The sequence below is a fragment of the Oryzias latipes genome, chromosome 12, assembly GCF_053564925.1.
Source record: "Oryzias latipes strain Hd-rR chromosome 12, Olatipes_Hd-rR_3.1".
In the NCBI taxonomy this organism is placed as follows: domain Eukaryota; kingdom Metazoa; phylum Chordata; class Actinopteri; order Beloniformes; family Adrianichthyidae; genus Oryzias; species Oryzias latipes.
This window is the reverse complement of record NC_136248.1, coordinates 28,418,544-28,444,132: the sequence shown is the minus strand read 5'-3', so window position 1 is coordinate 28,444,132 and position 25,589 is coordinate 28,418,544. Positions and strand designations below refer to the sequence as shown.

The following is a 25,589-nucleotide window of genomic DNA, read 5'->3' as shown; positions in this document are numbered from 1 at the left end:
CTCGGTGGAAGGGAAATAAATTAGCTTTTGAAAGGTTAATGCAGGAGGAAAGGAATGTACTTTAAGCACTCTAAGCCTCTTTCACACAGAGATTGGGCCTTAATGCTGCTAACAGACTCCTCATTATGCTGCCTCCTCTGATTCACACCGAGCGAAACAAAGCTGGGCTAACGTCGCCTCAGTGTGTTTACAGACAGCAGGCCGCGACGTTCTGCAGACTCGAAGACTCGCCATTTGAGAAAGCCCAGGGAAAGCAATACAACGTAAAAGAAAGCCGAATGACTCAGCTGCAAAGTACAAACCGACAGTCAGTTAAAAACAGGATTAAAACAATGTCTGCACTCACTTCTTAGTTATTAGTTACGGGCAATCCCTTCCACTGGCAGTCTGTATTTACTTGAAGTATGCCGAATATCTCTGATCTGTTGGTGTAACATCCCCATACCTCTTGCACAGAAAGATGTGAAGGAATGTGAATTTAAAGTCACGTCTGGGTTTGTTTAAGCCCCATATACAGTTCCAGATTGCTCCGAGGCTGTTTTCATGCATGCAGGAACTCTAACTGTAAAGTTCAAAGAAGTTCATGTGACATACCTCTCTTTTTATTCCTGCTGCAACTTCCAGAAAAATTTGCTTTTTTTATTTTTTTAAATGAAAAGATTTTTTTTTTTGACAAATTCAACCAAACTTGATGATCAGTACTGCCTTGGTTTATGTCTGAATGCATACTTTTTAAAGCGGCAAGATTCATTTGGTTTTATAAATAAATAGAGAAAACGGCTGAATGGGTGTTTAACGAGCAAACCTCGCAATCAGTCAGTTTCCCCTGGCAAACATCTTTTTACTCCCATTCTGTCATCTCTCTCTCTTCCCTTCCCTTGAAGCTAACTTTGAGTAAATCCTAATTTAGCCATTGGCTCCATCCTCAGCCCTACCAGTGAAAGACGTAAAAGAATTTCCCATCCTGAAGTCAAATGGTTGTTGCATAAAATATGAAACACATCAACTGATTTTGGAAATAAAACAAATTGAGGTCCAAACAAAAAAATACAAAGCAAGCAAAACAACTGGAATGTTATTGATCCCATACCGGGGAAATTATCCTGTTACCATAGTTCTGTTGAATAGAAAAAAAATAAAACACATAATGAAAACAGCGATCTCCACATTTAGTTGGTTTCGAACCCCGAAGTGGTGGAAAACAGCTTAAAAAAGAGCACAATTTTTTTTAGTTCAAATACAATGCATTGTGGTCTATGTTCTCCAACAGAGTGAGCATTGATGCACACTGGTTTTTCACAGTGACTCCTGGGAAATTTCCAGGGCACTGGATTGTGGAATTGCAGATTCGGACAGCTCTACAAAATGGTAAACTTTCTATGTAGTGCAGTAAGTAGTGAGTAGTGAAAGAATTCAGACACAAGTAAGACAAATGCTAGCATGGCCTTTGGTGCAATGGTGTTTAAAATAGGTTCATTTAGCAACAAGCTGATGAATTTCTCTTCAGTTGGGGAAAATCAAAAGCAATTTCGCCAAAAACAAATGTGATCACGCTGATTTAGAATTACAATGTAAAGGCGAAGAGGCCCTTGAGCAGCACATCACCTGGTCTCTTTAACCAGCGAAATATTACCTGCCTGCTTAAGACTTTTGAGAATGCAAAAGCTCTTTGGAAAGTTAGTGGACAAAACGTGTCCTAATCCTGACACACAACTCAAAGAGAGATGCTAACATAGCTAAGCTCTTTTGTATACACTTGTCAGCTCTGCAATATAAAGTTATGAATGCGTTTTTCAAGATTGCAGAGGATTTATAATGTGACACGAGCAGAATGCAAATATTGTGGGAGTAAACTGGAGACGTGATGTGAAGTCTCCCAGTCAGCCCTGTTAACACGTCCTAATGCTTTCGGAAAGAAAGACTGCGAGTTTGAAAAAGTCTCCTGAAGTGCGGCAGGTGCGAAAAGCAAAAAAGGCACAGTCACGGGTGTGAAAGGAAAGCCTCCTGACGGGTTTTGGCTTGCTCGAGCGTTGTCACACTGGATTACAGCGCACAAAGGAATCCGTGTTTTGTTTTAGTGATGTCATAAGTACTTTTCATGGCAACACCTGGGCACAACTTACAGTTTAGGACAGGGCTTGTGTTCTTGAAGGGGAAGGCTGTTTAGTCACCTGACGCATTTATTTTTTTCCCCCTGAAGGTGCTTATCCAGAGGCTTTAGTCATAACTCCCTGGTGAAGTAAGCCGGTTGAACTGGCAGCAGGAATCTGTGTAGGCGTCAGGACAGAAAGAAAAATCCTAAATACCTTTGAGTAAGTGGATGCAATTAAAAAGAGACATGGAGTATGTGTGCATCGGACGGAAGGAGCTCCAGCAAAAAATAAAGGAATGCTGCAGAAACACTTGGAGTGAATTTGAGGAGGACTGATTTTGCCGTCTGATCCACTCAGAGACAGTTGGCTGCAGACTGTCTACCCGCCACAAATGTACAGTAATTCAAAGCATGCGACATGACGCCGTTCTCTGTGAGCTCAGGCTGCAGTCAACCACCCACCCACCCACCCAGAGACACACACATACACACTTGTAGAGGCAACACAGGCTGCAAAAGTAACAAATATACTGAAGGGCTCCATTCCACGTGATGCAATTATTCACAGTTCCATGGCAAATTTGGACTGAGGCTAATCTAATCAGTGGGTAGCAGGGTGCTGTTTGCAAAACAAAAAAAGGGACTGAAAACAAAAAGATCTAAGAAAAGTAGCAGCACAATAAAAAAAAGGGGTACATTTGAATCAATTTTCCTTCATTCATTCAATTTTAAGGGCAACAAAAAAGTAAAAATCTTTAAGTGACGGAGGTTCTTTTTAAACGAGAATCCACTTTTTCCCGCTAGAATGAAGCGAATGTGAGGTCAGGAAGATGAAGGCTGACAAACAACAAACAGAAGTAAAAGACTTGGAGAGAAAACAAGATTCCATCTTTCAGGGTTAGTTCTCATGAGCTTCACATGACTTGCATTTAGCCCTTCTTTTTTTTTTTTTTGCACCCACTCCCCCCCTCTGCTTCCTCCGCCCCCCCCCCCCCCTCCCCCTCCCCCCGCTCTCTCCTCGGCAAAGCACATAGACTTCCTGTGTGTCCTGGCCTGAATGGTATGCGCACAGAGTGGGTGTCTGGGAGGCCTTTCATCCGGCATGGAAAGAAAAGAGAAGTGGAGGGAGAGATAGAAGGACAAGAAGTAAAAAAAAAAAAGAAAGTGTGAGAAGAGAGTCATCTTTAATCCGTTTGAGTCAGAGCAGTTGTCCAGAGGCGAGTGGGGTGGGGTATGTGGGACGGGGTAGTGCCAGGGGTGTGTGCGTCTGGAGGGGAAGAAAGGGGGTCTGCTGGGACAGCCTGCAGCCGGCCCGTTTGCCATCAGGCCGGGACCGGGTCTGCACGGCCGAGTGAAGACACCATGGCCATTAAAGCTGACCGCTTTTCTGTGGGAGTCTGTCAAAGTGGAGCAGAAAAAAACAAAAACACACAATGGAGCTGCAGTGTTTGCCTGACGGGCTGAGCGTCTGTCCCGACCCCTGCGCTTCCTCTCTGATGTGTACCAGTTCGGACCTCCTGTCATGGAAACAATCCCCAGTTGTGTCGTTGTGTGTGTGCACATGCGCACATGGAGGTTGTGAGGATGTGCCCTGACAAGCTGACCTTTAGGAAACTGAGATTCTTTAGCGCCATCTGCTGTTTGGATTGTGTTTGGCAAAAAAAAAACCCAGCAAAAACCTGACATAAACACAAAAACAATCAAAACAGATTAATGTCTGCAGAAGATATAAACTATTTTAAAACATTGACTGACAAATTTATCCTGCTGATTTAAGACAAAAACAGAAAAAAAGACGTTTATAAAAAAGTGCACATTTTCTGTCACCATGGAAACCGAGGCAGGAAATAGCAGATGATGTAAAAAAAAAAAACTCTCAACAGATTTATAATTAACAAGTGTGACCACCTCATCAAAGCTAAAGGTTGACAGTGTTTTTCTGGTGTTTTACTCAGTAAAAGGAGGAAAATGTAGCAAAAAATCAGGATGGAGACTTGAGGCAAAACAGAAAACTTCTGAGTGATTTCCACAAAAGCATTAACGTCCCACTCTGATCATGTTTTGATCTATCTTCAAAAACCTGTGTCATTTTCTACGACATAGTTTCTGCATAGTTCTTTATTTGAAATTGAGTTGTGGGCACGACTGTTGCTGTGAAGTAACCCTGCCCCTACTTCCCATCATCCACCTGTTTAGGCGCTCTCCCTCTAGATTACAGCCCTTCACATCCTCAACCTAACATTACCGCTGCAACAAAAATGGCGAGCAGTATCTGAGCTATGCAGCCGTACAGTTTTGAGCCAGATTCCAGCTCAGACCAGGAAAACAAAGACGCACAAGGTTCAATTTGTCTAGAAGAGGATGCATCAGAGTGGAGCGGAGCAGGGAGCTTGTGGTTTGTTGTTGCAACTTCTACATCACATCTACAAGCTTTTTCCAACTACATCTTTTCGTCTGCTCCTGTGAAATAAATAAATACTCAGAAATGCAATTTGAAGCTTAATTTTCCTAACATATGTCCGCCATCATGCGAAAAATGCCACAAGAACTTGTTAAAAACACCTTTTTCTTGAGTCCTTGACTTTTCCATAAGATGCCTTTTAACCATTGACTGTATAAGAATACTGGACCGAATGACCCCTTCCCCCCATGTTCCAAACAGGAAGTATCTGCTGGCTTCTAGAGCCAAAATCCCATAGACTTCTATAGAGAAATAAACAGCTATTATTCTATTTGTCAGAGTAACCACTCTTGCTCTGATGTATGATAATGCAAAGTTTTTTCTGAAGTTCAAGTTACTCAAGTTATAAGCTGACCAATCAGATGTCTCAATAAAAGTATGTGGGCTCATGTTGAGCGTTTGATTGACAGATTTGGTGTAGCCCGCCTTCAAGTGGTAGCAGTGCGGACTTCCAACAAGTTCACTTGTGGTTACCACAGAAATGCTGACTCAGACCAATCACTGCTCACTGATGTTGTCTGGCTCCAACGTGGCGACATACATATCGCGAAACAATGGCTTCTGAAATGACTTCATTTGGTTGGAGACGGAAGTAAACTCTTTTCCACGGGTGACGTCACAGTTCTCAGATACAGTCAATGGGTGGAACCATGAAATGACCAGGGACGCCTCATGGCTGCATGACTTTAAATACACAAAAACAAACAATAAAAAAGGAATAACAATTCACACTCACTGTTGAGCACAGAGGTGAAAGTGGGACCATTTGGGTTTGTTTTGCAGGATCTTAACAGATAAAACTTAAAAAAAAGGGAATCTGTATGCATTTTACACCAGACTAACCTCACAGCGAGGTACGGCGGTGGAGGTGTAATAGTCAGGGATTCTTTTGGACCCATTTGACCAGAGTGGATTCGTCAGGAGAAGAATTCTACAGCAGACACCCGACTGAAAGAGAATCAGTGTTGCATTCAGAGTCCAAACATGTCGGAAGCAGTTACATCCTTTGAGTGAGGCAACTTCCACCCTGCGATACACACCAGATGGCTTTTTTTTTTCCAAATGAAAGAGGGTCTAGTCTCTTTAACTGTCACTTCTCACTAGAATCCCGCAGAGCTTTGTGGGGTAAAGAAATCCACACCTGTGCACCTCAGGTGTCTCTCATCATCGTCACCATCAAACTTAGCTAAAGTCCAACAGTTAAGGCTCACAGAGCCGTGTGCAGCTTCGCTCTGCCATGTTCCCTCTCTGTGGATGTGAGTGAAACCGTCACTCAGAAGATTTATGAAGAGATTAGAAGCGGCGGGCGTCCTGTCATCGGTTTCGGAGGAAGAACAGATTTCCTTCACAGATGTCTGAGACTAGAAAAACTCACCAGAGGAGCATTTTACTGCAGAGAAAGAAGGAAGAACGTGCCTTCACTGCATTTTTATTTCACCTAAAAATGTTTTATACACCTTTTGAAGGGACAAAAAAAAATCAAGACAGCTCATTCAAAAACATGAACTGTTCACAGAAAGAAATGCTTAAATTCAAAGTGCCGGTATTTAACATTCGCTGCAGTTTTATGGCATCAAATGAAGAAACGGTATAAAAAAAACTACACATGAATAAAGAGCTTTAAATAGCAGAGATGGAGATGTTTCCCCAAAGAATTGTAGGCTGTAAAAAGATCACACCACCTTTTCAATGAGCTGAAATCAAAGTTCAACAGGCTGCATACTTCAAAAAACACACAACACAGCTTAAAAAGAAAAAAACTATCACACAATTTCACACACCATCACAGTCTGGGCTTTTATGTAAAGTTTAAATGGTTCTGTTTTCTCAGGAGACACCTCTGCAGCGAGGAGCACAGCCCTTCACCAAAACACACGAGACTTTGATATGATAAGAAGGAAAGGAAAAAAACTCCTGCTGCTGTTCAAATCAGAAATTAGAGGCACAAACCGTTTCTTTTTTCTGGTTCTGTGTGTGTTTAACAGTTCTGACAAAATGATTTGGCTCTTTCGGTTGAAGTACCGGCTGCAGTCGCGTCATTTTAATTTTCAAGTTTTGGTGTTTGTTTTTGTGATCAGGTTATAAGGTTTCAATCATTTACGGCCGATTCTGCTCCTTTTTTCTCCTCAGTTTTCAGAAGTTGAGCGTCAGGCATTCGGTTTTCTTTTCTTGTCCTCGGTGTCAAATTTGTCTATTTTTTGTGTGCATATTTTAGCTGATTAATTACATTTTTTTGGTCGCCACCTTCTTGCCTCACATAAACTACACAGAGGTAAACTACAGTGGAATGCAGACAAACATGAATCATAAATTCATTAAATAAAGAAATCCCTCTGATAAACCTTTTCTGACAAAGTGAGGCACTCTGGAATGCACATTTTTGAAAGAAATGTATGGCATCTGTGGCCAGTAAGGGTCAAATAAGTCTTTTTGAAGGTTTGGGATCCGGAGAGTGAGAGGCTTCATCCACAAATGGAGACAAGTTGGAACCAATTAAAATGACTGAGAACACGAGGACCCGTCCAAGAGCTCATAAAGCGCGCAGAACAAATAAAAAAAAAGGCATTTGGAGTTTGAAGACCAAAGAAAATAGTGTTTTTTGATGTTTTTGACATGTTCTTTTAAAATACGGAGGACATATGTAAGTAAATTAAGCTAAAAGTAGCATTTCTGAGTAATTCTTTATTTAAGTTATTGTGAATCAGGAACAGATGCAGAAATGCTGTTTGAAAAACAGCCCTTTTGTGACACACTGATACACTGGGCGGGCCACAAGCTCCCCGCTCCACTCCATTCTGATGCATCCACTTGCAGACAACTAGATCCATGTACGTCTTTGTTTTCCTCGTCTGAGCTGGAATCTGGCTCCAAAATCTACGTCTGGATTGCTCCAACATTAATTGCAGTTTTTGTTGAACCACTAATGTTAGGTTGGGAGTGTGAGGGGCTGTAAGCAAGCAGGAGAGAGTGTAAACAGAGAGCTCTCAGCAGCAGGGAGGGGAAAAGGAGGGGGGGGTTGCTCCACACCAATGTTCCCGCCCACAACTCAGAGGTGAATTACTAATGAAATCCTGCTGCTCTGCAAAAACTGGCCTAGAAAACGACACAGGTTTTCTGATTTTGTCCTGAAAAACAGCATAATCCTAATCAAAAGACCACTGGGAATGCTTTGACAATAGATCAAAAGAGGATCGGAGTGGGATTTTAAGGAGAAAGTCTCTACTGAGGAGCAAGAACACAAAAACTTGTCAATCATTTGACACAAACATCTTGGAACTACGGATCAAAATAGATGAAAAATATTTCGTCCAATCAGGTCTAAGTTGGTGCTGCTGAATCCTGACTGAACACGTGTGTGTCCTGTTACAGCTAAAACCAAACATACATGGTATGTCAATCAAAAAGTCCTTTGCAATAGTCAAACATGGTGGTGGTAGTGTAGTAGTGTGGGGCTGTAAGAAAGCACTCGGTCACAGATTGTTTCCTGGAATATTTTTTGGATTTGGGTTCCTTCAACGTGAGAAAATAAATGAGAAAAGCATGAGTTTAGGGCTAAAGTACTTCTTAATGCAGGGCCAGGTAGACCCAGACACTTCATTAAAAACAGTATTTGAATCTGCATTTTGTATTTTTTCTCCAATTACACATATTTTAAACTACATATATAGCAGAGATTTTTCTTCGCTCATTGCCGATGCTGAGCGAAGCTCTGTGGGAAGAGAAACATGTTTGTGGAGCAGGATTTGGCAACCTAACACCTTGTTGCCCAAGATTTGAGCAAAAGACTCCAACACGGTTCAGAGCTTTTGGCCAAAAAGAAAAATCCAAAGTCCAAAGTAATCATTAACTTTGTCTGGTTCTATAAAATCCTTCAGTGTTGGCACAAATCGGAGCACAAATCAGTTTGGTACAGATATGCAAATTAAGACTTAGCTCTTTCAAAAAGGAGGTTAATTCTGTTCGGGAGAAAAAGCCTAAATCTTTCCACAGGGAGTTGGAAAATAGATATGTTTTTTTGGCATTTGCTTTGTTAGACTCTGCAGTTTAATAACCCGGCTGTCTCTTTGGAGTTTTCCAGCGAGTCTCAGAGTCTAAATCCAGTTGAGAAGCGGGTTTCTCAGCGGGTCGTCATGCTTTATCCATACACTGTGGCATTTTTTTATCACGGACGCTCAGTGGGAAGGTCAACAACACTCCCCTCCTTTGAGCTTTTCTATTCCTCTAAAGTACTTTCAGACTTTTGTTGGTCGGGTTTAGATTTTCTTTTTTTCTAATGTAATATTTACCACTAAGAAAGTGAGCCAAAGCAGCTGTCTGACTGAAATCCTCAAGAAAAGCCAAGAAAAACTGACAGCTTTCCTGGATTCATTAATTCATGTGAACACAAACATTTTTGAGCCCCCTTCTGTCTCCCAGCATTCACTAGTTTTTTTTTTTTTTTTTGCTGGACTTTAGTAACTGCTTCAGAGAAGTGCACTGCAGGCCATTTGTTATGATGCAAAAGGAAGCCAAGATTCTTCTTCGTGTGCAATAAAAAGTTCACACAATGGTCTGAAGTTACCAGATATGATTTATCTGGAAGGAGCTGCAGATGTTTCAGGACAAATTCTGTGTTCCTGCAAACCATTTTCCAGGAGGCAGCACAGGGAATGATGATAAATCAGGAGGAGGTGGTGGGGAACAACAGATCACACATCTTTTCTTCTTCTTTGTCCCTCGTTTGGGCAAAACAACTTCTGTATTAATCTTTTTTTTTTTCCTCAAAGAAAAACAATGTTTGGTACAGCGGGGCCAGCACTGCAGCACTGCTGCAAGCTGACAGACGTCAAAGAAGAAAGATGTACCTGCAGGACGCATTCATCCATCCACAGGTGATAAAAGTGAGCCGCAAACCCGAGAGGGAAATTACTGAGAAAAAAGCTATGAATTTGAAACAGCGGAGAAAAGGGCAGTTTTACACGGAAATAAAACAATCAAATCTGTTCGGTTTGAGATACCTTCCCAAAAAACACATAGAATTTGTCATAATCTAAATGTCAAAAGCTGGGATCAAAGATTTAAAAGATGCTTTAATGCAGAAGATACTGAATAACCTTTGAATACAAGTTTATTCTCAAAAGGAAAACATGTTAATCGGTGCTTCATGTTCATTATTTAGACTAGCTGCCCAAACAATTCAGGTAATAAGGAGATTTACTGTCAAACCAATATCAAAATTGTTCAATGTGATATTTTTCAAAGCCTTTTTGCTTTTGTTGAATGGATGGTAATTAAAAAGAAATTACAAGTTTTGTCAATTCTGATCATGAAATTAGCACAAACCAACAGAACAAAACAACAAAACAACAACAACAATTTTTTAAACTCCCAACTGAAAAGTATTTCACTTAGAAATTGAATTTATGGTTTCACCTTCATCTCAACAGAAATAAACAGCTTTCTGGATCCCTTCTGTGATCTTTTTGTTGTCCACCAGAGGGCGCAATTTTCCCCAATCAAAGAGGGCGTCAAAAAACTCACGTGATTTCCTGTTTTTTTGTTAGGGGAACATCAACAATTCTGCCGGTTCAGTACGGAGTTATTCAAACTAACAAGTCTGTAACCCTTGTGCTATCCTAGGCACTAATATTGGGAGTAGGGTCATCTAGACCCACTAGACAGTGCGCTGAACCTTTTTTCTTCAATGATTTCGATCTTCACTGGTGTCCATGGATTACATGAAATCCTCTCCACCTTTATCCACCTTGATTAACAGGGTTACATTATAATAAATCATGATAATTATTAATTTTTTTAATTTAATTGCTTAAATTCAGGATAAAGAAGAAAAATCAAAAGAAATGAAGGAAATGAATATTATTTTGGAGAATCTTTTGAGAAGATGTTCTTTTATTTTGCATATTTTGAATTTGTTTTTATACTTCATTTAAAATAAAAGTTTTAAATATGCATAGAGTGGAACTACTGGCAAAATCGGCTCAAATATGACAAAAACTGTTACCATAAATCAAATCAGGTACAAGTACAAATAGTCAGGAAAGAATTTTAAGTCAAACAAATAAATAAAAGGTTTTTTCTTACATTTAAAATACAAATATAATTAAATTCTTGAATCTTTTTTGGGAAATTTGTTTAGAGGCCTTACTTAACATCAGGTGAGCCCCCTCCTGGAAGTGTGACTGCTTGGATTTCCAAACAGCAGAAATTTTTCAGCTGACGGATGAAATTCTCTCCTAATGCTGCAGGATTGTTTAGAGAAAACGGAGTCACAGACTGATTGGAGTTTTTCAGAAAACCCACAGGTTTGCATCATTTCCACCAAGCACTCCTGACTTATGGGAAACAGATTTCTGCATGACTGAATGAGATGCATTCCTCACTGGTTGAAAATGTCTCAATATTTCCATAAATGCTCAAATCAGCACGAGTTTGCCTGCTCCTTCAGCGAGCTGGCGGGATCGCCTCAATCTATCTTTTATTCTGAAAGCCGTGACAGAACCTCAATAGAAAGCAGGCCCATCCCTAACCTTCATGAAACTGTTTTTGCACAAACATTTTCATCTCCTGATTACTGCCGATTCTGCCTGAATCTTCCCGTGTTTGTCAGACTGAACTAACAGGCTCACTTTGGCCTCATGTAAGATTTACTCAGCTTTTATCAGATTCTCAGAAAGAAAGTTTATTTTTGAATGAATAAATAACTAGCTGTCTATTTTTTATTTTTCAAAGAAAGCCTCAAAAGACAGAACAAACGTCTGTGAGAATTTACTCCAAATCAAAGACGGAACCTGACAGCTTTTAGGCTGCAGAGACTCCTGAGCGCCACGGTACGTCTTACTCCCAAACAGTTTCAACAACCAGCGACTATACGTTCAGTTTTCCAAATGCAATATTCATGCGGTCCTTTCATCTCTGCCGTCCAAACTCAATCTTCTTCTAGCTGAACCTTGCTGAGGGCTTTGTTTAACCTCCTGAACTCTTCCAGGATGGAGTTCATTAACCAGACAGACAGAGTTCAACACAAAGTCACTTTATTAGTTCAGGGCAGGTGGAGTCACTGACTGTGGGGGTTTTTTTGACCAGGAAATGGTTTTAAAGAGGCTCTGATGAGACCACAGAGGATGGGGGCGGGAGAGGTCCGTGTATTTGGTGAGAGAAAAAGAAAAGCTTCGGGGGGAGAAAGTGAGTGGTTTAAAAAAACATGTACACCACTCATCTTCTACCAGCAGGGGTTGGAATGTTCCTCCTGTTCCAGCTCTTGCGTTTTTTTTTTTCTTACGAGGCACAGATGAGTTGACTCTCCCCTGCTTTGTAGGATAATTGTCAAACATCCTGGCGTTGACCCTTCAGCAAGTCCGTCCGGGTTCTGCCGTCTGCAGACGTTGCTGCAATAGTCCGAGCTCACAGGTTTACCAGAATGCAAGAAACTTTTTCAACTCCAAAAAACTCACACAATGCAAAAAAAAAAAAAAACCCAAACAAAAACAAACTCATCAGGAGATCTACAAAATGAGAAAATACTTTTAAGACTTTTAACACCAAACATTTCGATCACCCAGAGGACTGGATCTTAGTAAAGTCTGGATCGGCATGACACGCACTGGGAGAGCCACGTCAGTCAGTTTGAAACACACTCGGAGAGTCGTCTTCACAGTTACTCTTTGAAACCAGCTGAATCGGCCGTCGGCGCCGCGATGATGAGGCTGTTTGTGGCCGGTCAGCGGAGTCTTCAAGTCATGTGCAAAAGAAAGTGCAGCCACTTTCATTTCAGTAATATATACGCCTCAAATGGACTCGAAAAGGATGTTCACCTTGCCTTAAAGAAAGTGGTACAGCCTTTGTATACATTCATTAGAAAATTCAACCGTTTTTCGGTTCCGTCAACATCTCTCAATGACAGGAGTGTAAACGTGTTTCATTTGGACGGACAACATCAGCCTCCAACAAGCTGATAGCTCCATAGCAACCATTTCATTTTTCCCTTGTCTGGGTCAGATGAATGAGTGTGGCGATTTCTGTGTCTCTACATCGAAAGCAGGTTTTCAAAATTCCTTAGCAACCTTTGTTGACATGACAACATTTACGGATGGATTTGTTCACATTTTAAGGATTTTTAGTTTTGTGGCAAGGAGATAATGAACAGTAAACCAGAAGGGTCAGATTTCCACCACTGACTGTATGTGAAAACTGGACTGAGTGACTCCTCCCCCCTCGTGTCCTAAACAGGAAGTACCCGCTGGGTCCAAGAAGCCGAAATCCCATGGACGTTTACTGAGATATATGTAGCTTTACCTCAGTCATTCTATTTGTCAGAACAACCATTCTAGCTCTGACACATTTTTTAAGCATGTTCTTGAGAAAACCTAATACTATTTATGATATTTTTTCCATAGTGCAAATTCCATGAGTTATAAATTGACCAATCAGATGCCTCAGAAAAGGAGGTGGTCTCATGTCCAGTCAGATTTGGTGTAGCCCGCTTTCAAGTGGTAGGGGGGGTCCGAAAAAATGGCGACTGAAATGAATTTATGTCCTTGGAACTGAACTAAGCCATTTACAACGGATGATATCACCCTCACTCAGTCCAGTTCTCTTATACAGTCAATGATTTCTAATAAGGCTGCCATATTTGTGGGGCCTCAATAAGGAATCCTTTTAACTAATATAAACAAAAATTTTTTTTTTTACCTTTAAACCCACATTTTTACAGTTTGTTGCATCTTTTTGTGCAATTTTTTCACAAAATGATTGTATAAAGAACAGTATTTTTGATTTTACATACCACCTTATACAGATGTATAGATCCATAGCAACCATTGCAATTTTTTCTTGTCTGGGCCTCATTAATAAGTGTAGGGACTTTCATCTTTCTACATTAAAGGAATATGTTAAGCTTTCCTTAGCAACACAGCTTCCATGTTAGCGTAAAATAAAACAGATGTACTCAACTTATAAAGGCTTTCAGGGTTCTGTGTTGATCATATGATAATCAGGCAAACATCTTTGTATGTTTGCCACAAAATTAAAATTAATTGGCGCAATTTAAATTTAAAAGATGGTGTTTTTTCCCCCCTTTTAATGTTTTTTAGGTCAAGCCAGAAGGGTCAGACGTCACAACCCCTATAATTTTTTACACACCTTAATGTCAATAAAGATTTTCTTCTTCAATGAAGTAAAACACCATCCCGGGGTTTACACTGAGGCTTTTATTTTGGTGGTTTGAGCCAAAGCTAATGGGTAAAAGCTGATTTTTTCAGTCTATTCAGTCCTCCACCTCTTAAAGGGAAATAAGACGCGTTCAATTGACTCATCAGAAAGTCTTCTGACTTCTGCAGAAGCAGAAGTTTGACAGAGTTGTCTGCATTGATTTTAGAAGCAATGTTTGCTGCGCATCAGTCAGAAAAAAAAATAGGTTTCAAGAACACTTTTCAAACTGTTTGAAGTCTATTTGAGGTGAAAGAATTTACAGACAGTTGCCAATCTTCACAGAAGGACAGATTTCAGCAAGTTCACTCCAAGGTTAGAACGTATTCAATATTTAATTTCTGAGAAAACGACTCGAAAAGTATGGCTTTTTGAAGGTGGGGGTTACAAATTAAAGTAGTTTTTTGTTTCTGAAAAAAACAAACAAAGAAACGTGGCTTTGGTTAGCAAATATAAGAATAATTAAATCTGATTATTAGAAATAGAATGGTTAGGAAAGGAGAGCCTAATGTGAAACGTGGGTAGGTTGCATGTCATAAAAAATAAATAAACAAAAATAAATGAAAATACATTTTTAAAAATGATCATCATCCTTGCGATGAAGTACGTCGATTGACTGACATGCGGAACGGCATATAAATGTCCTCTGATACATACGTCATGTATACATATGCTAGCAGACGTGGAGTTTTTCAGACTCCTCCTCCTCAGAAAGGTGTGAGCGTTCAGCGTCACACTCCTAACCGCGCATGTAGCTGCTCATGGATTTTCTTTCCACCAACAGTCACTTAAAAGAATAACCTCACATAGAAACACAAATGGAATGTTTCTGCTGGCATGTGGAGAGAAAATAGGCTCTCTGGATTTGCGCGATTCTCGATTTAAATCAGGTCACAGATCCTACGGGCGGTGGCGTTTGTAATCGGGAGGCGGCAGTCACATCTTTTCACGCCACGCAGCGGCCATGGAGGTAATTCAGAAAAATGTGCAATTTTACGGTGACGGCACGATTTTTGACATCAGGCAGTGGTCGCCCAGGCACATTTTGAGGTCGCGCAGGTGGTGGCAGTCCAGTGACAGGCGGGTGGCAGGAAGGCAGCAGCGCGATATATGACCTATGGTAGTAGCGCGGGCACTTGACGAGGGCTTTTGACATGGACCGGGGACCTGGGGATGACTGGACGCCAATCTGGCCACTGTGGGTCCTCACCTGCATATGACTCCTGCTGTGGTCGGACCGCTACGACCTTCGTTTTGGGCGCTGGGGCCTTGCCCTTGCTGGGTTTCTTGGGAGGCATGTTGTCTAAAATTTATAATGCGTGTCACTTTTTCTGCAACCCCGGTACCGGCTGGCGGCCAGTGGCACTTGATGTGGACGGTGACCATCCAGAGACATTTACACATCGTCCAATCAGAGGTGCTGCCGGCCGGCGATCCGGCTGCTACTGGCCTGTGACGGCCCAGTCTCATAATGACTAACAGACGCCTGACGGACGCCGTCTACACTCATGGCCACGCCAGCGATTTTTCAAAAAAATCAGGCGGCAGAAGCTAATCTTGAAGATTATACCGATGCCTCCCCTTCAGGCGGTGGCAGCTGTTTATGTGACCTGAGCATTTATAACTCATAGATTTTGTGTGTAACTATGTTTTCTCGCGAATGTGTGTTCACATGTACACTGGAATATCAAAAACGCACAAATCCAAAATACTATTTACCCACGCACAACTTGAAATGACACCAGCATAAAAACTAACTATGAATTCAAAACGGCTCCTACAAAACACACACAAAACCGCATTTATGCACAGATCAGAGTTACAAGTGCATGAGAAGTTGTGAGACTCCCTTCACGTCTTCAGATTTGCACGTAGATGATGTGTTTAAATTCTGCTAGAATGCTGGGTCATCAGAGTTTTCTTATCAGAGCTTAGATCACAAACACACAAACCCAGTGAGTGTATTTTCTCTCCATATTGCCACACAGCGCCTTTGACGTGACAACTACAAACAAATGGGTCCGATTCAACAAACTCTTCATGGAAAATATGACAGAGGAACTTTTTAAACACGTTTTAATCCAACATATTTATCAAAATCTATCAATTTAATTCAAAATTATTGTCTGGTTTACTTTAAAATCTGATTTCTGTGTATTTAAATACATAAATATGAACAATTTAAGGTTTTGATTCAATAATTTTGGATTTTATTGAATATGTACCTATGTAGAAATAGATATAGGTAAATCTTTTGGAGCTGGTCATTTCAAATGTGGGCACCACTGAAAATTAAATCAAGGAACTTGAAATAATTTACGGAAAATCCAGGATTTACGGAGTACAGCTCATAACTAACAAACACAATCCCTTTAAATGCTTCTAAAAATGCTTTTTCTTTGCTGTAATTTGTCAAAGAATTAGGAACTTTTGAATTTATTTTCCTTTGTCAATGTATTTTTTTGAAAAAAAAAAAAAATGAATGCAATGTGACATTACATGTGTTGTTCATCTAAGGTTTGACCAATTCTACAAGAGAGCACTTTCTTATTTCACATGGCTTTACTGAAATTTCGCTCATAAATGTGTTGTGGTCCCCCCGCGGTGATGTCTCTGGGTCATTTTGGACTTCACTGCTTTACTGTGGACCGCTCGGTTCAGCACAGGTGCTGCTCTGAAACGCCTCCTCCTCTCCACGGGTTCGTCGGCACACCTGATCCTCATAGTTCATGCAGTAAAGGTTCATCGTGTGTTTCCTTCCCCCATGAACCCACCCTACCCGGGTTTTGTGAATTCAGAATCTTTTTCGTTGCAGACGGCTGTGCCGGTCCCTTTGGGGGACTGGACTTTCCCAATTTCCTCTAGGGCACTGGCCAGAGAGTCCAGGTCTCCGGAGTCCTGGTGCTGGGCTTCCCACAGGCTCAGGATCACAGAGGACGGGCTCTCCTGACATGCAAAGTAGCACAGGTTCCTGAGGGCCAGAACAGAGAGAAACCCTTTTTGTCAGAACAAGTACACACATAAAGAGAGGCTTTCTGCACAGCCGTTACAAGTAAGTAAGTAACCTTTTTATTTCGGACAAGTGAAAACAAGTGTAGAATAACACAAGCAAGACAGAAATTATATAAAACAAGATTATAGAAACAACACAAGTCCAAAAGGGAGTGAGAAGAAGAAAAATCTTATAATCTCTCACCCCTTTTACCTTAAGTCCTTACTTTCCTAACTAACCCAGTACACCCACCATCAAGTCCAGTGCCCTACCCAAGTGTATAATTGGTTACAGCTGCACATGTAATTCTCATTCCAAAAACACACACAAATGAATAACAAAACATATCTTCTAAGTATGCAGATTTACAAATGCTGATGTTCTGTATTGTTTTGTATTTGCACATATTTATCAATGATCATATTTCTGTCTTTCTACTTCTACTTCTGTAGTTCTATCAAGCAGAAGCTCCGGAATATCACCGTAATTATGTGAGGTATTTAAAATGTTCAAAAGTGAAAAGACAACAAAAGAGAAAAAAAAAATGAACAGCAGACACTGTCATCCTGACATTCAGTCGGTGAAATGGAGTGAAGTGACATTATCCCTCGACTTATTCATGATGAGCTGCGGAGCTGGGAACTCCCGCTGACTTCATTTAAACTTGGATAATCTGACAGAAATAAAGAGCATTTTAGCGGAACAGGTGCCACAGCTGCTTCCACTAATAGCCCGAGCGGAGAGAATGATGGGAATCATCTGTCTGACCTGATGCCACGGCTGACTGATCGAAACGTCTGAAAGAAACCACTCATTTTAAAAATAAATGGGTCCTCTCAGGCAATCTGAGAGCTCTGTAAACGCCGCGAGCTTCATAATCAGCTGAATGTGTGAAAATAAGATCATAACCTTCATGCAGGGAGGAGTTTCTCTGTCTGTGCATGTGGGGGTGGGGGGGTGGGGGGGGGAGTGTCTTCCTCAACATCTTCTCACACTAAGTCGTCTCCAGCATCAACTTTTCGTAAAAAAGTATTTTTTGCAGAAAAAAAGTAGCTTTATTTGGGCAGAAATTGGAAAACATCAAGGCATCGGGAAACCTTCGACTGGATTTAAGGTTTTTCATCGACTCTTCTATCAAAACATTCAAAATCTCCTACTTCTGGTTTTTCTCACTTGATGGTCCCAGAAACATTACAGTTTTAGGCGCATTTAAAATGATGATAAAATCTCAAAAACTTAAACAGTTTGTGCTTTGCAAAAGCCAAAAACTACAACATACTTTCAGCAACAATGATTTTGACCTATCCGCTTTGATTTAGAGCAAATGTTTTTGATTGGATCTGATTTTTGATTGATTTCTTATTTGTCCATTCTGTCAGTCTTCTTTTATGGAGCACATCTGAGTCTGAAATAAAGTCAATCATTATTATTATAATTGTAGTCAATACATTAAAAAATTCACAGATTCATCAAACTCATAAATGATGAAATGCATAGATAAAAAAAACCCAGACAAACCAAATACAAAGACACACTTGAGTCACGTTTGCTTAATTAAATATAGTGATCATTAACTGGGAAGAAGCGATTTATATTATTTATATTTCTTCCATGATTTTAACATTGTTCATTCGTGACACATCTGTGAACATGTCACATACTTTTTCCACGTATTTCTGTGTAACATGCACAAAATGTACGTAGTGGCTGTGTGACACGGCCTTTAGGCTGGGGGTGTGAGTGGCTAGCGGGAGAGCTTGTAAACGGAGAGCTCTCAGCAACAGGGACGGGGTGTGGTTCCCACAACTCAGAGGTGAATTTTGAATGAACTCCTGCTGCTCTGCAGAAACTATGTCCTAGAAAACGACAAACGTTGTTTCTTATTTTGGCTAAAAGTTTTTTTGGCTAAAAGCAGAGCTCATAAAACCTCTACTGAGTTAATTCCTTTGATAGTTTCACAAAGTTTATGTAATCCGGTTCTGATCAGATAAATTCTTTTGAAGTTACAAAATCAAGTGCTTATTGATTATTATCTTTAGAAAACATTCATTCATGATTTCAGTAAACAGTAACGTCAATCCCACACCATGTAACAGACATTTAATACTCATTGATTATAATCAGAATTCATATTAATCCAGATATAACTGATACACATTGCAGATCAAGTAAACAAAATCAATAGCTTAGTAGATTGTGATTCAAATATTTCCGTAACCGTTGGTTGCACATTACACAATGTTATACTCATTGATTGTAATTTTAAAATTATCAGTTCTGTAACTTATAATCTTAAGATAATATTTGCCATTTGGAACTCTGTTTTGGTTAGTTTAGTGTTGTGTTTCCCCCCAAAAAATACTAGAAACATTTGTTTTATGAGCATTTCTCCCAGCAGTCTCTGCAGCGGTTGTGGTATCTATAGCAACCCGTCTATCATTTTTTTCCAACAACTATGGACTCCATCTAATTATCCATTGCCATTTAAAGTGGCAGCTTCTGCAGGCTAAAATCTGCTTTGTACATTATTTAACTGGCTTCAGATTCTTCAGTAAAGTTATTTCAGGAGCTCATTATTTAATCCTTTTCTGCAAAACTTTTAGCATTCTGTAGCCTCTTCTGTCATTAGTGAAGCAACTTCAGCTGTCGGCATTCACTCCTCCAAGATTTACTTTTTATTTTGACAGTTTCTTTTGGGTTTTATTGTTTTTTTGTTGTTGTTATAAAGCAAATTTGGATAAAATCCCTTCTGGCCGGTGTCCAGTCTCTATACTGGAAATGGTAGCATCAAGAGAAGTTGCTGCATTTGTGCGTCAGAAACCAGTAAAAAGTGATTGATATTGATAGGAACTGAAATAGAATGGATTTATTTATTATAAAAAAAAAATATTTAAAGCTGCGAGTGGCGTATGGCCCACCCTCACCCTCACGGCCATGATAAATTTGGTTGCCTGGGGGTGACAAGCAAGTTTACGCAATTTTTTAGAAAAATTGGCATACTTTTTGGGATTTCCCTGTGAGAAACTGTCATACTTTTTAGTTTTATTTAATTAGTTCATGAATAATAAAAAAAAATAAAAACTCAACCGGACTTTCACAAAAACCAAACAATCCCCTGCTGGAACTACAAGGCGGACATCAACAAAAACAGATCATTCTGTGGGTAAAGAGCAGCTCAGAGGCTGAAATGTTGAGGGTTCAAATCCACCCTCGATTCATGCTAAAGTCACAATTCTGTGCATGACTTCATTGAATTTCTATCACCTCATTTTCTCCTATGCTATTAAGTTGTACCTTGTCCTTAAACGCAGGTAGGTCTTTTATTTTGTTTTTTTTTCATCATCTGGATCCAATAAAAATTGCAAATTGAGGCGTCTTTATCTGAGAAAAGAAAAAACTGCAGCTGGATGAAAACATCCTTGATCCTTAAACCTGGTTTGTGAGGGCCGGTTATGACCTCAAGGACACTTGTACTTTGAGTATTGTTTGTATTTTGATTGAAAAATGTTCTCAAAACAGAACGAGAAGGTCAGCAAAAAAATAATAATATATATATATATATAAATCGGTGGTGCAGCGAAAGATGAAAAAAACGTCCTTCTGCTGTTGTTACGCTCCTCCATCTGAGGGCACTGTTTCATTGCAGGAGCTCTACTCCTGTTCTCCCCTCTGTTCCCCTTTTTCCCTCGTCCTCTTCCTCTTGTCTGCATGATGATGTTCAGAGAAATAATTACAGAAATCAGCTTAAGAAGATGGAGACGTTGCTATTACATGCCTCCCGGTGTGCTCAGCCGGGTTGAAACCCAAAAAACAAAAGGATGAAATCCCGTTCTGTTCCAGATGTTTGGTGTTTTAACTCATTCCCAGTTAAATTTCCTGTCTGGATAGTTCTGGCTTAACCCCTTCCTCTTGCGTCTCACCTCTCGGAGGCTGATTGGACAGAGTCTTTGCGTCTGTAAGCACTTGATTATTGACTTCTCCTTTAAAGCACAAACAGAGATCATCCCGTCTCTAAATAGCTAAAATCCTTCAACACCTACACAAATACTGTGCTGGCACAGCGTTCAGAGGGTGTTACAGAGGTGGGAGCTCACGCTGCTAATGAGAAGCTGCTAACACGAACAAATTTTCCTCCCAGAAGTCAGCCTGTCAGCAGCCAGAGACCTTCCTTCTGCCTTTTTTTTTTTCCACAACGCCGCACCTTCTCTGCTGCTACAGTACCCTGACTGTGCTGAAGTTTGCATCACCGTTCCTGCAGTTCTCACGCTCCGTGCTCGAGCTTTTACATCTATAATGGAATCAGCGAAGGCTGGTTGGACCATGGGAGATAAAAAAAAAAAGTCTGACGTGGGGGGCCGAAATTCCCTCAAAGTGCAAATTTGGAGCGAGAAAAGCCTTTTCATTCATTCATTCATTCATTCATTCATTCATTCATTCATTCATTCATTCATTCATTCATTCATTCATTCATTCATTCATTCATTCATTCATTCATTCACAGAGAGGCCAGGCTTTCTGATGAAACAGAAGCTGTTAATGATGACTCAGCGGTATGTAAATATCAGCTAGAGCTGTAACTCAGACCTGTCTATGTGCAGCTTCTGCGCCAGGAGCTGCCAGTCCTTCCCGTTGGCGTTGGCTGCATCAAAGGTGGCGATGATCCGCCGGCGGATGGACGGCGGGATTTTAAATGCCCTTGACCCTGTCTGGGATGTGATGGTACAGTCTGACTGAGTGAAAAAAGGAACCACCGCCTTTTCGCTCTGGTGGAGTAAAAGAGAGAAGAAAAGCAATGAGGAGGTTTTGCAGGAAACGTCTCCACCTCGATGTTCATTAGGAACAATTTGCAATCCATACGTGAAAGCTCCATAAGAGGCTCATTAGAAAAGCTCTTAAATCTGATTAAGAGGTATTCAGTGTAATAAAAGAACTTATTAACGGGCCTAATAGCTGCACGCCAGCCCTTCGCCGTCCTCCTCCAGGAGTGTGACTGACCTCCACCACAGAAGTATAGATCTGGAGGATGTGCTCCTCTCCTGTGACCTGCCGGATGCTGATTTTGCAGGAGAGCTGAGACGAGGAGTGGCTGTAGCGCTCCAAAGAGAAGGCACACTGCAGGGGATGCTGGTTGCTGGCCCACACCTGAGAAAAGGAGAACTCCTGCGGGGCGAGGAGACACGAAGGGGCGGACGGGATGGAGATCGGGATGAGATGGAGAAGAGAGCGAGCTCATTAAAAGTCCAAAGAAGACATTTGCACTGAGGATCTTCACTTCGCTTCCCACTTTGCTGTTTTACATGCTTAATTAAGAGTGAATGAGTGGCCTCGTTATCCAATCAATGTTGCTACCTATTCAAGAAGTCTAACCCGTCAGGAAGGAAGTCCTCAGTTTTGTTTCAACCATCTGTCTGAGCTGGAATGGAGCTCAGGTTGAGAGCTTATGGACCCTGGGTTTCAGAAATGACTTAATTATTTGAGCACTTTAAAGATGAAAATTGTGTTTTAACCTGTCCTTGTGGCATTTTTCTGATGGTGGAGGACATTTATAAAGACAATTAAGCTTAAAACTGGATTTTTGAGTATTTCTTTATTCAGTCGTTGAACAGACCTTTAATAGACCACTGGGAATGCTTTGAAAATCCATCAAAACATGGTCAAAATGTGACTTTAAACTACAGTTATGAATCTAAAAATTTGAGAGAATCTTTAAGCAAAAATAATGAAAAATCCTTTCCAATTCATATCCAAACAGACGTCTGAATTGGGGCCGCACTGGTTAGAACTGCAAAAAAGAAATCTGGACATGCAAACACAACGGCCCCTTGAGGCCTGGAGTTGCTCCCTCCTGGTATCGGGTATAGCTTGCCTTTGTCCAACTGTAGCTGGGATAGGCTCCAGCAACCCCAATTCAATTTCAATTCAATTCAATTTTATTTGTATAGCCCAAAATCACAACAACAGTCGTCTCGATGGGCTTCGAAGTAAAACATGAAATCAAAAGGATCACGAATACAAAGAGTTCAATAGAAAAATACTAAAATGAACTAACAAACTGACTAAGCTATACTGGCATCCCTGCCCTTAGACCCCCCTTCGCGGTAAGGAAAAACTCCCAAAAAAACCGGATTCCGGAAAAAACGAAGAAACCTCAGGGGTGCCCACATGAAGGAGGGATCCTCCCCCAGGACGGACAGGCGATTTACCAGAAATCTTAGAGAAGAATTAACTTATCTAAATCTACAACTACATATATAAAAGTCCAGCAGACGTGCTTCATCCAGCCGTGGTTATCGGGACAGTCAAAGGCGCGAGTCGAGACGGAGACAGGAACCACAGCCAGGTGTAGGAGCAGGAGCAGAGACGAGGTAAACGGTCAGGAGCTGGAGCACGGATGAGCCAACTGGAGTCTGGAAGCACTCCCACTCCCCAGGAGGGGAGAGGAAAAGAGGGACAATACATGAATCGCACTGCACCAAACAGAGGCATGGAGAACTAAATGATAAATTATGATCAAGAATAGAGGAGAGGAAGGGTAGAAGTAAAAAAGGAAAGAGGACAGAACCCCAGTGTACCATAGTTACCCCAGCTTCAACTTCTAGCAGCCTTTTAAAAGAAATAGTTATTATTAAGTTTAATTTAAACAAACTAACATTAAGTTAAATAATCTCTGAATACTAACTAGTCTGACAATAAGCCTGTCCAAAGAGGAATGTTTTCAGTCTAGCTTTGAATGTAGAAACTGAGTCGGCCTCTCTTACATGAGCTGGGAGTTTATTCCATAAGACAGGGGCTTGGTGGCTAAACGCTCTACCTCCAACCGTACTTTTACCAATTCTAGGAACCACAAGCAGTCCTGCATTTTGCGAGCGAAGTGTTCTGATTGGTTGGTAAGGGACTATGAGGTCCTTAATATAGGACGGGGCCATTCCATGTAAGGCCTTATAGGTTAACAGGAGGATCTTGAACTTAATTCTAGAATCAACTGGGCCCCATGGCCCCAAATGGGACCAAGCAGGTTTAGAAGACGGATGACTGGATCTCTGAGTGAAACTGTTGTTCAGTTAACAAGTAAATTAACTGTAGTTACTGTTCTGGGTGAAGTGCACATGCCTATTTAGTGAGTGAGTCTGGTTTAGACAGTACACTTTTGATTCTGAAAGTGTCATAACAACGACATTAGACATCTAATGAGCCTTAAAGTCTGAGTCCATATTCCCAGCCACATTTCTAACCTGACTTGTAGCTCTTGGAGTTGATTGTAAACATGTTTCCTTGTTTCTCTGGGGGTCCTCTGGTCCTCCTTCTAACAGGAGAAAGCTGCTCTGCATCCACTCAGAGATCTGCTGGGTGCAGTAACAGTGAGTCCACTGATCCATATTCACCTGCTGTGAGTGAAACTCAACAACTCCAGCGCAGGAACCTACATGAGTTCAATACAGGCTTTAGTCTGCACCAGAGTTGGATACAAAAAAAGAAAAAAAGAAAACGACTTTAAGAAGGGTAAGAGTTGTAAAAGTATTCCCAGTGGGCTTTTAATTGTAATTATGCTGTTTTTATTTTTAAAAAAAAGCATGATTTCTAGGACATAGTTTCTGTAGAGCGGCAGTAGGCCATTAGCAATTCACTTCCGAGTTGTGGGTGGGACCGTTGGCGTGGAGCATACCCGCCCCCTTTCCCTTCCCCTTTGTTGAGAGCTCTGAGTAGGGAGCTTGTGTGTACTTTCTAGGGCAGAATTAAGCTCTTTATCAAACATTTTTTTGTCGGCTCTTGATTCACTACGATTTTCTTTTAAGAAAAATGCAACAAAAACATGTTGAAAACACACAAAAAAATCAAAGTGGGTCTTCAAGAACTTTAACTTATATTGAAATGTGTAAAATAACAAAATTGTTAAAAATTTTAAACTGGTAAAGTGTCTTAGGCGTTGTCCGAATTATTGTTGTCTCTAATTATTGAAAATTTTTAGTCCCCTAAAAGCAATTCAGACACCATGTTCACTACTTTTTTAAAACTTTAAATATGATGTCACTGTGAAAATCGAAGCAATTTGAACATTTTAAGACGACAATTTATGAAAAAATGTGATGGTTCAAAAAAAAAACATTTGAACGAAATGTTTCCACAAAAATTGCTTGTGGTCTATATTCCCCAATCTAGTAAGCATCGATGCACACTGGGTTGTTGCAGAGACTTCTGGGAAATTTCTAGGGTTCTGGATTTTGGAATTGTAGATTCGAACAGCTCTACAAAATGGCGAACGCACTAAAGAGTAAATAAAGTGCACTTTATAGTGCGTAGTGAAGAAATTCTGACACAGCCTAAGTGTTTGGTAAAAGTGAAAATGATAATAATTTTATTTATTATAACTTTAAATCATAATAACTTTATTTATCCCACAGTGGGGAAATTCTTCTCCGCATTTGAGCCATCCCCTGGGTAAGCGGTGACCTGCAGCCGAACTGCGCCCGGGAGTCAGGAGCGCTAAGAGTCTTGCCCAAGGACCCTCACTGAGTGTTAATTGCTCGCCATGATATGGTAATTGCCCCCAGTGCCATTGTTTATTGCCCTCTGGAGATCGAACACTGGATTTCTGCGTGGTAGCCTTTTACCTTACCAACTTAGATACCCAGCCGCTAAAATGCAAATATTTTGCAGCTTTTTCAGATCAAAGTCCATGACAGCAATGAGGAAAGTTTCTGTAGGGAAATCAACTTAAAGGACCATCCATGCACAATAAATTATGACAATGCCTTATTTATTTTGGCTTCCATCTCAGTCATCCCACTTTATTATTCATTCAAGATAAAAGAAAAACATGCATTTTATTTTGAAATTGTCTT

At 40.6% G+C, this 25,589-nt stretch overlaps 1 protein-coding gene across 1 annotated transcript in view; it reads right to left on the bottom strand.

The window, feature by feature from the left end:
• Positions 1-11,567: 11,567 nt before the first annotated feature.
• Positions 11,568-25,589, bottom strand: part of unc5da (unc-5 netrin receptor Da) — a 302,362-nt gene continuing 288,340 nt past the window's right edge. The window contains exons 16-18 of the mRNA XM_011481481.4: positions 21,745-21,909; positions 21,334-21,512; positions 11,568-16,728 (exon numbers count right to left, since the gene is read on the bottom strand). Of these exons, the coding sequence (XP_011479783.1) occupies positions 16,533-16,728; positions 21,334-21,512; positions 21,745-21,909 (540 nt within the window). The 3' untranslated portion in view covers positions 11,568-16,532. The remainder of the gene's footprint in view (positions 16,729-21,333; positions 21,513-21,744; positions 21,910-25,589) is intronic.